This window comes from Dermochelys coriacea, chromosome 8 (genome assembly GCF_009764565.3).
Source record: "Dermochelys coriacea isolate rDerCor1 chromosome 8, rDerCor1.pri.v4, whole genome shotgun sequence".
In the NCBI taxonomy this organism is placed as follows: Eukaryota; Metazoa; Chordata; order Testudines; family Dermochelyidae; genus Dermochelys; species Dermochelys coriacea.
Genome location: NC_050075.1, coordinates 89153781 through 89166796, shown reverse-complemented (window position 1 = coordinate 89166796; position 13016 = coordinate 89153781). Strand labels below are relative to the sequence as shown.

Genomic DNA, 13016 nt, shown 5'->3' with positions numbered 1-13016 from the left:
AGGAACTCTGAACACTCCCTTTCAGGCAGTGAACCTGCACCCCAGCCTGCTCCACCGATTAGCTAGTCAGCTCATCCAAACCACACAACACCCTGATGCAGCAAGTGCCAAGCAAGAGTCACAGCGTGTACCTCAGCTGGGGGCCAGGGTCAAAACAGTGGCCCCAAACGCGCACGCCGCGCCGCCCCCCCCCGCCTGCAGCCCAGGAAGGGGGGCAAAGGCGCGCGCCGCCCCCCCCCCCCGCCTGCAGCCCGGGAAGGGGGGCAAAGGCGCGCGCCGCCCCCCCCCCCGCCTGCAGCCCGGGAAGGGGGGCAAAGGCGCGCGCCGCCCCCCCCCCCGCCTGCAGCCCGGGAAGGGGGGCAAAGGCGCGCGCCGCCCCCCCCCCCGCCTGCAGCCCGGGAAGGGGGGCAAAGGCGCGCGCCGCCCCCCCCCGCCTGCAGCCCGGGAAGGGGGGCAAAGGCGCGCGCCGCCCCCCCCCCGCCTGCAGCCCGGGAAGGGGGGCAAAGGCGCGCGCCGCCCCCCCCCGCCTGCAGCCCGGGAAGGGGGGCAAAGGCGCGCGCCGCCCCCCCCCCCGCCTGCAGCCCGGGAAGGGGGGCAAAGGCGCGCGCCGCCCCCCCCCCCGCCTGCAGCCCGGGAAGGGGGGCAAAGGCGCGCGCCGCCCCCCCCCCCGCCTGCAGCCCGGGACGGGGGGCAACGGCGCGCGCCGCCCCCCCCCCGCCTGCAGCCCGGGAAGGGGGGCAAAGGCGCGCGCCGCCCCCCCCCCCGCCTGCAGCCCGGGAAGGGGGGGGCGCCCCACGGGGCTATCCCTGGGGTTCCAGCTAATACCCCCCCGCCCCGCTCGGTGCTGGGACTCAGCAGCCCCGTGCGGAGCATCCCCCAGCCTGGGCCAGGGGGGCAAGCGCTGCTCCGGGCCCCGCCGCACGAGTTAATGTGCAACCAGGCCCGCGGCGCCGAACTTCGCCGGGCGGCCCGGCTCACCCGTAGCTGGTGAGGACGCTCTTGTTCACCACCACGATGAGGAAGGAGCTGAACCCGTAGAGAGCCGCCGCCAGCAGCTTGAGGCAGACGCTGAGGCTCGGGGCCGCCATGCCCGGCTCCTCATCTCCGCCAGCGGGGGCTTCGCACGGCGCCCCGGCGGCCTGGCGTCTGCGCGCGGCGGCCGACATGGCTGCAGGGGCGCGGCAGAGGGGCGGCGCCGGGCGCGGAGCCCAAGGGGGCGGCGCTGGGGCGGGGGCGGGGGGAGCTCGCGCCGGGGCGCGGGCTGCGCGAGGCTCGGCCCGGGGAGGCGGCGGAGCGCGCGCGCGTGCGCGGGGCTGCCGCGGGCCGGGCGCTGCGGGTCGCTGGGGAGGCAACGCGCGGGGCTGGGGGCCGATCGTAGCGGATCCGTGACAGGCTCCGGCGCTGCCGGCGGAGGCGGGAGTTTGGCATCCTCGGGCCGCTGTATTTGGCGACTCACCCGGTCCAGCCCTTGCGCTGAGGCAGGACCAAGTCAGCCTAGACTCATCTCCCCCGTGTCCAGCCTGTTGGTACCAACCTTCAGTGATCCTGCGTCCACAAATTCCCTTGCAAGCCTCTTCCAGAGGCTAGTTCCCCTCCCCCGGTTTTATCTATCTCTCCCTGGCTGCAGATTAAGCTCAGTAATTTTTGAGCTTCAGTGGTTTGGGAGGACCATTGATCAAATAGCTCCAAGGATCCGGTGAAGAGGACTGGGAAGACTGTTAGCGGGTTCTGCCTCACTCTTCTTTTCCCAAGATGAAACTGGCCCAGGTTTTGTTAACGTTTCCTCATAGGTCAGGTTATACCGCTGTTAACACATCCCACCCAGATATTAGCCTTGTTTGCAAGTGCCTTACATTGTTGATTCATTCAATTTGTGCTCCTCTAGGTACATTGGTCAAACTGGACAGTCTCTATGTAAAAGAATAAATGGACACAGATCAGACGTCAAGAATTAGAACATTCAAAAACCAGTCGGAGAACACTTCAATCTCTCTGGTCACTCGATTACAGACCTGAGAGTGGCTATTCCTCAACAAAAAAACTTCAAAAACGGACTCCAACAGGAGACTGCTGAATTGGAATTAATTTGCAAACTGGATACAATTAACTTAGGCTTGAATAGAGACTGGGAGTGGATGGGTCATTACACAAAGTAAAACTATTTCCCCATGTTATCTCCCACCCCCCACTGTTCCTCAGACATTCTTGTCAAATGCTGGAAATGGCCCACCTTGATTATCACCACAAAAGGGTTTCTTCCTCCCCCCTTCCTGCTGGTAATAGCTCATCTTAAGTGATCACTCTCCTTACAGTGTGTATGATAAAACCCATTGTTTCATGTTCTCTGTGTGTGTATATAAATCTCCCCACTCTATTTTCCACTGAATGCATCCGATGAAGTGAGCTGTAGCTCACGAAAGCTTATGCTCAAATAAATTTGTTAGTCTCTAAGGTGCCACGAGTACTCCTTTTCTATAACCCCCAGATTCTTTTCAGCAGTACTAATGCCTACTCTGTGATTCCCCACTTTGTAGTTGTGCATTTCATTTTTCCTTCTTAAGTGAAGTACTTATGGTGATGGTTTGCCTCTCCCTTAAAATGCCACCTGATGTGCTGAGATGCCACTGAACCTGTCTGTAATGCTAGCCAGGGTACCCTTTTTACCTGTCTTGCTGAGCCAAGCAATTCTATTAAGCCTCCTCAAGCACACCCACGCAGGCAGGGCCATGCCAAACTGCAGAACGAAACAGATACAGAGATCAGTTCTGTGAAGGCTCAGCTTAAGAGAGTTGCCCCCAGCACTCAGGTGTCTACCTCCTTTGGGGTGCAGACCCACAGATACTATGCTTGATCTTAGCCATAAGGCTGATATTATGAAATCTGCCCTCTCCCTCAGTGTAGAGGAAGGTATGCACAACCTCTTATTTCCCTCCTTCCCCCAGTTATGAATTGCACAACTGGGTTATATTATAAACAAGAAATTAGTTTATTAATTACAAAAAGTGAATTTTAAGTGAATATAAGAGATAACGGACAGAACAAAGCAGATTACTGAGCAAATAAAATGAAATATGCAAGATAAGCTCAATGTACTTAAGACACAGGTTACAAAACGTAATTTCTCACCCTAGGTATTGTCACAGGTAGATTACAGAAAGTCTTGAAAGGAAGCTGCATTGGCCTGCACCTGGAGATTTCAGGTATTTCCACTCACAGACTGGACACCCTCCCAGCCTGGGTTCAGTCCTTCTCCCCTCAGTTCAGTTCTTGCTTCCACGTGTTTTTCAGTGTCTCTTTGGGTGAGGAGGCAGAGGAGAATCTCGATGATGTCACTCCCCTGCCTTATAGCTCTTGTATATGGCGGAAACCCTTTGTCTCCCAGTGGAAGAACACTGGCATTCCAAGGGGTGGGTCCAGTATCAGGTGACTCAGACCCACGTCTCTGCAGGGCTGTGGCAGCCATTACTTGTAGGCTGTCTGGAGCATCCACAGGAAGACAGCTCTTTCACAGTCCACTGTTTCTCCTAATAGCCCTGTCTGCCTTTTCCATGGTTGTACCTGAAGGGCTGGTTGGGGGTGACACCCAAAGTAACACATTTGAAATACAGATACATAATTAATATGCCTAACTTCAGATACAGAAATGATACAGGCATAATAATTGGATAATCACATTCAGTAAATCATAACCTTTCCAATGATATCTTACATGAGCCATCTTGCATAAAGCATATCTCAGTTATGTCATATTCATATCAAAAGCATATTTTCATACAGAATATGGAGTGAAACGTCACTCTTATGTTCACTGAATTTCATTTTGTTGAATGCAGACCAATTCTTCAATTTGTCAATATTTTAAATTCTAATCACGTCTAACACAATGCAGGCATCCCCTCCCAGCTTAGTGTCATCTGCAAATTTTATAAGCATTTTTTCTCCTCCACTACTATCCAAGTCATTAATGAAAATATTTTGAATAGTACCAGACCCAGGACTGATGTCTGTGGGACCCCACTAGATAAGCCCTCCCATTTTGACAGCAAACCATTGATAAGTACTCTTTGAGTAGTGTGTTTCAGCGGTTGTGCACTAACGTTATAGTAAATTCATCTAGACCATATTTCCCTAGTTATAAGAATGTCATCGTGGACTGTCAAAAGCCTTATTAAAATTGAGATATATCACATCTACTGCTTCTCCCTATCCACTAGGCCACTAACCCTGACAAGGAAGTTAGATTGGTTTGGCATGATTTGTTCTTGACAAATCTTTACTGGCTATTTTCTATAATGCTATGTCCTGTGGGTATTTACAAATTGATTGTTTAATAATTTGTTCCAGTATCTTTCTATGTATCAAAGTTAGTCTGACTAGTGGTCCTCTTTAGTCCTCTTTTTAATGATAAGTACTATATTTGTCCTTCTGCAGTCCTCTGGGACCTCACCGGTCCTCTGTGAGTTCTCAAATATAATCACTAATGGTTCTGAGATTACTTCAACTAATTCTTAAGCATCCTAGTTTAAAGTTAATCAGGCCCTGCTGCCTTGAATACATCTGAGTTATCTAAATATTCTTTAACCTCTTCTTTCTATATTTTGCCTTGCATTCCTTCTTCCTAATTGTTAATATCAATTATGTTAAGCATCTGGTCATCATTAACCTTTGTAATGAAGACTGAAGCAAAATAGAAGACAATCTCGGGGGGTGGAGGAGGAAGGCGTGCAGGACAGCTGGCAGTTTCTCAAGGAGACAATATTAAAGGCACAACTGAAAACTATTCCGAAGTGAAGGAAAAATAGGGAGGAAAGTAAGAGGCCAATATGGCTCCATCAGGAGCTCTTTAATGACCTGGACATCAAAAAGGAATCCTATAAAAAGTAGAAACATGGACAAATTACTAATGAGGAGTACAGAACAACACAAGAACGTAGGGACAAAACCAAACAGGCTAATGCACTAAATAAATTACACCTAGCAAGGGACATAAAAAGGAATAAGAAGAGGTTCTTTAAATACATTAGGAGCACCAGAAAAACAATGGAAAGTGTAGTTCCGCTACTTAGCAGGGAAAGAGAGCTAATAACTAATGACATCAAGAAGGCTGATCGGCTAATACTTCCTGTTCATTCGCCATATTCCTTGCATTTGTGTATAAACATCTAAGATGTTGAACAGATTCCCCCACTGATTTCCCTCTTGTTGCTCCTATGACCTCATTGTAATTTTCCACATCCCCCTTAATATCTAGTTCTCTGTTAAGGTCACTTCTTTTTATACTCACCTGCCCCCTTTGAACTTAGTTTAAAGCCCTGCTCACTAGGTTGGCAAGTCATTGCGCAAAGATGCTCTTTTCCTCCATGGTCAGGTGGACCCCATCTCTCCCAGCAAACCTTCTTCCTGGAACAGCAGCCTGTGGTCAAGGAAGCCAAAGCCCACCCATTGACATCACCTGTGCAGCCATGCATTCATCTTGAGGGTAAAGGCCCAGGCATGGCCATGCACATCCTAAACTGGGAGGATGGCTAAGATCAGAACCTATGCTCCTGACTCTGGAGTCACTGCTGATCTGCTCAGGGTCATACCTGGATGAGCAGCATGGGGGAGTGGTCAGAGGGATGGATGAACCTTAGTAAACTTTGTGTAACATTTCAGACACAGGCTCCAGACAGACAGCACACCTCCCAGGACATTATGTCAGGTCAGCCGATGGATGCCTCCATCCCCCTCAGAAGGGAGTCCCTGACCACCAGCATCCAATGCCTCCTCCTATTAGGTGCAGTAGCCATGAGCCTCCCAGCTTTCGGGGCACATGACTCCTCCTTTTCAGCCATTGGGGTCTGTTCCTCATCTCCTGTTGCCAATACAGCATAATAGTTCTTCATCTCAATGCATGGGGGGATCTGGGTGGAGAGTGGAGCACTGTCTTCTGTCCAAGGTGGCCAGCAGCTAGTCTCCTCCCTAGCAAGCAGCTGTTCTCCTTCCTACTCTGGTGCCACTGTAGTCATCTGTATTCGGCTAGCATCCTCCATCCCAGATGTTTCCATGTGCAACCTGTCAATGAAGTCCTTGTGCTCCTGGATTAAATGCTGGTGAGCCATCTCCTCCTGCAGCTCTTACCTGCTCCCTGAGGTATTCCACCAACAGACACCTCTCACATCAAATGGTTCCCCCTGCCTGGCTTTCATCGTCAGGGACATGCAGACCACATTCCTAGCAAGTGGAGACCAGGGCCTGGGTGGAAGCCTCCAGGGTCAGGATGCCTCTCTGGTAGAGGGCCCCACAGGTGCAGGCAGAGGAAGAGCTGGGAATGATGTTGGCAACACACCATTTTCCTCCCCCATTGTAGAGTACCTGCAAGTTAAGGAAAACAACACACAACTTACCTCCCTGCCTTCCTCAGCTGGCTAATTCCCTTAGTATCCCAGCTGCCTTTGCCTTACCAGCCACTTGCCAGCCTTGGCCCTACAAACTCTAGGAATCCGCCTCTAATCACTGGCCTATCCAATCAAAACTGCTCTTCTCTCACTTCAAAGAGCCCTGCTAGAAGCAGGTGATAACTCCTCAAACTGCAGGGTAACCAAGCCTAAATTTCAAAACACAACAACAGGACCAGTCCTATCAAATCCAATGGCAAGTTCCCAGCACAGGAAATGCTCTTCTTTCACTCCCCAAAGTTCATCAATAGCAATAAGACTGAAGTGCCTCAGAGATAACCACCAGATGGTTAACTCCCTTAGTCTTCCAGCTGCCTTCCTCTCACCTGCCACCAGAAACCTGCAGAGGTGCTGGGGTTGTTGTGGGAGCTGGGGGTAAAATATAATGTGCTGATGGATGGAAGGATTATATAGGGCAAGAAGAAGGATTTGCATAGTGTTGGCTTTAGAATATATTGAACAATCTTAAATCTAAAAGAGCCTTCAGCTATCAGCGTGAGAGGAGGGGTGTCTCCATTTGGGCATTCACTGGTGATCCAGCCACATTTACAAAAATAAATCCATATTTTTCAAAAATACATACAAAGGCAACAGGGATGTTAGGCAGACAAAGATATTTTTGGAGCCTAAATAGTTGTCTGTCTCTTTGATGCAGCAAGGTCAACATGAACTTTACTACTTTGCCAATTTACAAGAAAGGTTGCACAGCTCGGCAACATGCATGTGGGGAGAGCTGTGTGAACTTAATTAAGGAAATTAAAAAAAAAAAGACAAAATGACGCCAACATCAAATCTGTTCCTCAGTAATTTCATTTATAAGCAAAGCATTACAAATACAGTGTTTACATGTACAAACACGTCAGCTCAGTTCAGAAACCAAATTAGGTGCTCAGCTATGTTGCATGTACTCTAGCAATGTAAGGAGATAAAGCCAAGGGCCCATGGACTTGCATCACCATTTAGGCACCTAATGATTGGAAGTGTGGGGTTCTTACATGTTGCTTACTGAAAGAGTTATAGGAGTGAAATTGCATGTCTGTTCAGAAGTTCAAACTATCAGATCTGAGTACAGTGTGTAAATTTAGCTTTGTCTGGTAAGATATCTTCTAAGTAGCATAATGAAAATCTCCTGCGTTCATTTCAGTTCCAAACACTTCCCATATGGAAACAATCTATTGTGCTGAAAGCCTTTTCTTCTTCTTTTTTTTTTTTAAAGTGCCTGTGATTTAATATTAGCTGAGAATAATTGAACCAAAGTAGTCATTAGTCTACGCATATTGTATACAATGTATTTTATTGAGAACTCCAGCCTAATCCAATATTGCTAAATATTAAAAGCCTAATTCCACTAAATACAATTTTATTAACATTTCAAAGGAGGACTTTGGCTAGAATCTTGAAATATACAACAGAGATGATAATCAATGTGAAATTCATAGTACTGGATGTTGTAAGATTTTTTTAAATCTATGTAGTAAATTAAGGAAGAAAGGTGGATAATACTCTAAATACCTTTTTTCTCTGTATTTAAAAGTAAAATTCACACACAAAGTCATTCAGAATTTCAAAGAAATAACTTCTGTGCTTGAAATAGGAGTTTAATGCTTCTTATGTGTGCCTAGTAAAACCATTGAATAAAGGCCTATCAATTAATTTTTAAGAGACACACATCCCCTTATAATTGTTATATCATAATTCATTGTAATGGCAAACATCTCATGGTTGACAAAAGTTCATGTACAGAATAATAGCTGTTCTGATAAAAAATTACCATAACATCTAGACTGGCAGATTTCAGAAATGGATCAATCCTATATATCTTTGGTAGCCCATTGTTAGACATACCATCAGTTTTAATTGTAGCGACTGGTGTCCTTTGGAGTATCAGTGTTGTCTATAAATTCAGCCTCAACATTTTTTATCTTGAATTCTGAGGCATCACATTATGCGGTTGGTATATTAATAATTGGATGATTGAAGTTAACAGGTAATGATGCTGGGTGTTCAGGTAGCATTGCTTTTTTCTGGGGCTCAGGGCTGTTGTCTGGCACTGCATTTGAATTTTTCAGTGATGCTGAAGATCTTCTAGTGGTCCAGAATTCCACAGTATTATCCCATTCTTGGCCTTTCCTACTATTTATGGAATGTTCCTTATTATTTAGCTTTATCTCAGCTGATGCTTCTTCCTTGCAAGAAGCTGGCTGAGAACACCTGGCAGGTTTGGCTACTTCAGTGATTTCTTCATTGTTCTGACTAGGTGGAGGTTTTTCTTTACCCCAAATACCAGATAGAATAATCCTTTTGTTTTCCAAATGATCACGTTTCACTGAGATTTTGAGAAATGACTGTGAATTGACATTTGGACAGTCAGGTATTTTAATAGATTTTGTTATGCATATATAATCCAGCTGTGATGAATGAGCCGACCTGCCTTTTTTATGAAGCTGGGAGACTGTGATTAGTGGCTTGCTGTAAAAGCCGTGAGATTTAGCGACGGTTGCTGCATTCGCTTTAGCAGATTGGTATGCTGCAGCTTTTGGGTTTACTCCAAATATAACAAGGCCATCAGGGTTACATTCAGCCCTAGTTGCTGAAACATTCCTGTCTTTTGATGTGAGCTTACTGATTGGTACTTCAACATCATGAAAGCTACCAACTATTTTCTGCACAAAAGTTTTTTCCTTCTGTGAATCTTTTAAGCTCTTACTTTTTCCATCTGAAGATAAAATATGAATATTGATTTTCCGTTTCCCAGATAATGTTCTTTTTAACTTTTTATTCCCCTTCGCAGTTATATTAAAAGTACCCTTTTCTTCCTTTCCAACTAAGGCAAGGGCATAATCACAGTTGTTTTGTAAAACTGAATTTGGATTTGTTTGTACTTCACCATTTTCATTTTCTGAGTTGTAAGACACTTTATCTCCATGTAAATGCAGCCACCTCTTCAAAATAGAGTTTTGCACATATCCTTCTTCAGCATAAATGATGGGATATGTTTCACTCACTTTCTGTAGAAAAAAGAAATGGAACTTTAATTTTCTCCTTTCTTACTGATATAGTTTCTGAGATCTTTGCATAAAGAAGTCCAAGAATGTATTGAAGATGCAGAAATATATATGATCAGATCAGATAATATAGCTAGATATCCCACTAACAGTCACATGGTACTGATAGCCACATGATGCACTGCAGTGCCATATTAATAAACTATATTTATCATACATTTTGACACTTGTTTCTAGTCAAGATAGAGTGTGAGTATTCACGTACAATATAGAAAACTGTAGAAAACAACAAAAAAGAGATACATAGCGGTCCTAGTGGAAGGAAAGACCTGCCGAGTTTTTTGAAATCTTTACATAGGTCTGAAAAAAATAGCCAATAACTCCAGAAACAGAAAATACCACAGCACGTGAATTCAGGTTCCAGGGCTAGAGTTCATTCAGGACATGCTTGATACAAGTTAGCTCAAACGTCAACCCTAAAGAAGTCTGGTCAGACCACAGGGTTTAATTGCCAGTATAAAGCATAAATTGCATTTTACTAGGTCTTAAAATTAATCATGAAATCTTAAGCCTTAAAGCATTATGAATATGTGTATTTGTCCTTACTCCTCTTTACTAGGAACTAGTACCACATCCATATCCATCACCAATTCCTCATCTCCTTTCCCATCTGCATGCTAAGCAGGTGCCCGGCTCCCTTTTCTCTATTAAAAAAGCCTCTCACCCATTGTCGAGTGCCAGAACCCCCCAACCATCTGCAGCCTGCACCACTTTCTCACGCTGTTGTTAGCTCTAAGCCAGTTCCTCCCAGATCCCAATAGATGTCTTTTCCCTCACCCTGCTGGTTTGCAAACTGAGCAGGAACTGGCAGCAGATCATGTCAAGTGTGCTGGAAATGGGAGCAGAGGAAATGGGAACAGGTTGGCTCCTTCCAAGAGACCTAATTTACCCTATTCTGCAGGGGCTAACACTTGCACTCACTCCCTTCTCTCCTGACAGCCTTCAACTGAGAGCATAGGACAATGGCCAGAAGCTAAGATGTTAGACATACGATGTAGGGTAGTGGCTCTTAACCTTTCCAGACTATTGTATCCCTTTCAGGAGTCTGATTTGTCTTCTGTACCCCAAGTTTCACCTCACTTAAAAACTACTTGCTTACAGAATCAGACATAAAAATACATTTGTCTCAGCATGCTATTACTGAAAAATGGCTTACTTTCCCATTTTTACCATATAATTATATAAAATAAATAAACTGGAATGTAAATATTGTACTTACATTTCAGTGTATAGTCTATAGAACAATATAAACAAGTTGTTGTATGACATTTTAGTTTGTTCTGACTTCGCTAGTGCTTTTTACATACCCTGCTGTAAAACTAGGCAAATATCTAGATGAATTGATGTACCCTCTGGAAGATCTCTTCATATCCCCAGGGGCACATCTATCCCTGGTTGAGAACCACTGATCTAAGGTGGAATCCTGGCAAAAACTCCATTGACTTCACTGGGGCCAGGATTCCACCCCTGCTAAACATTACACTGTATGCATACTGTTCCAAATATGGATAATGAAATAGCAAGCTATTATTGCAGGAATCTCAAGTGTTCAGAAGTCTGATCTTATTTCAAAATAGAATATTCTTTTAATAGCAGCATGCAGTAGGATACAAGACCCCTTGTAAACTTTACCAAACACAACAGGGACAGTAAAAAGCACATTACCACCACCGGCCTGGGAGATTTTGCTTTCGGAGAGCCCACATTGATTATTTTAGCATTTGGTTTTTCCATTTCATCCTCAATAGTCAAGGAGATGAAGTTTTTCTTTTCTTCTGAAGCAGATTTAGTCAGGTGAAAATTATTCTTACTTTCTGTTTCTTCAAGATTAAAAACACCTTCTTTCAGAGGAGCTTCATTTCTTAAAATAAAGAAGGCCACAGTTAAACAAGTGATAATGCAGATAGCTGCTTATTACCTGAAACATGTTCAGACAACATTTTAAAAGCAGGCATGGGCATTCAGCTTAGGATATGACAACACTTCATGCTGGAAGTAATTCCCACCGCAGGTGGACATGCGCATATGAGTTTTGATTGAACTAGCATGCTAAAAATAGCAGTGTAGATGGATGGGCTAGCCGTCCTGAGTATAATCTCATCCCAGACCCTTGGTACTTAGCCTGTCCCCCCATCTGCACCTCTATGGCTATACTGCTGTTTCTAGTGCACTGAGTTGATCAAGGCTGGCACACATACAGCCACCTGAGCTGGAAATTGGACCTCCAGCTCCAGTACAGACAGCTTTTCCTGAAGGTTTTGCTCATCATGAGAATTGCCAAATATCAGGCTGCAAAAAGGAGAAAGAAATAGGATTTGTGGAAGCGCACTGGCAGAGTTTCAAAATAGCTCAGTGCCCCGCAGCTCCCATTGTGATACTGAATATAGGTGCTGAGCTCTTTTGAAAATCTTGCCCTTTGTGAGTACAGGTTTGTCAACACAGAACTCTCTGATAAATATATGTCCTTTCCTGAGTTGACGTTCTCATATTGGCGACCCACATTACACAATTGTCCTATCATGGGATGCCACTGTGTTCTCCTGGGAGTACAGCTTAATGGGATCCATCAACCCCTTCCATGGCTTAGGGACATTGTATGTCATGCAACAGGGTCAGACATTATCTATAATGTTTAGCAGGGTCTGGCATGATTTTCCTATGCTGAGTCAAGCCATGAGATGCAGAGCCCTCATGCTAACAGCCCCCATCTCGGATACATTGAGAATGGTATGGCAGACAACTCACTTTAAACATGGGCAGCTAAGGTGACTTACCTGATCTAATTCCTTCTCTGCCTTCCCCTTTAATCAGCAAAGGCTCTCTGGTACACAGAACAAAGGCAGCTCATCACTTACATGCAGTCTGGTATGAATGGGGTATAACAATGGCTCGACTGTATGCAACTGTTTAGGAGAGGTGAAGAATACCATACCAGATGAAGCTGCAGGGCAACGTAAGTAGGCAGATTGCAATTACTTGAGTTAGAATTGACTAGGACTCCCAGGTTAATGGCTTTGTCCTTACAAAAGTGCCATGGGATCTTAAATGACCAGCATGACTTGTCTTTTAAGCTTTACAATAAAAATGGCACTTTAAGCAGCACAGGGCTCCTTGGCATCATCCAAGGGGGCATTGGTTCAGTACTGATAGAGAAGGAAGAGAGTTACCCACTGAATTGCTAGTACCACTTCCTGCTTCATCATCCCAGGCACTCCTTGAAGTTTGCCACTCCAACTACTGCCCAGGCCTGATTTTAGTTGTCTTGTGAGAGCTAACCAGGTAGTAAGGCCAGTCATTGACTATTGGGATGCCACAGATTCAGAAAGTAATTCAACTTAGATTTGCAGTAATATTTACAGTCTGACAGTAATTACCTTTCTTTCAGACCACCTAATGGCAAATGGCCATTTACACAGACTCTGATTTTATTGTCTCTCTCTAGCTGTTGAGCAACGAATTTGCCAGCTTCCCCATAAATACTGTATTGCGCTATCTTGTCCCCTGAAAAGACAGT

General features: G+C 45.6%; 1 protein-coding gene across 3 annotated transcripts in view; it reads right to left on the bottom strand.

Moving 5' to 3' along the window:
* Positions 1–1180, bottom strand: part of SLC35D1 (solute carrier family 35 member D1) — a 32387-nt gene extending 31207 nt beyond the window's left edge. For 2 of the 3 annotated variants that reach the window (XR_006283197.1, XM_043520557.1), the window contains exon 1: positions 979–1179. Coding sequence is in view for 2 of the 3 variants with exons in the window: in XM_043520557.1 (XP_043376492.1) it covers positions 979–1166 (188 nt within the window). In the remaining variant the exon portion in view is untranslated. Of the gene's footprint in view, positions 1–978 lie in introns of all 3 variants that reach the window. The other variant, XM_038413401.2, reaches the window with a different exon arrangement.
* Between the last annotated feature and the right edge of the window lie 11836 nt (positions 1181–13016).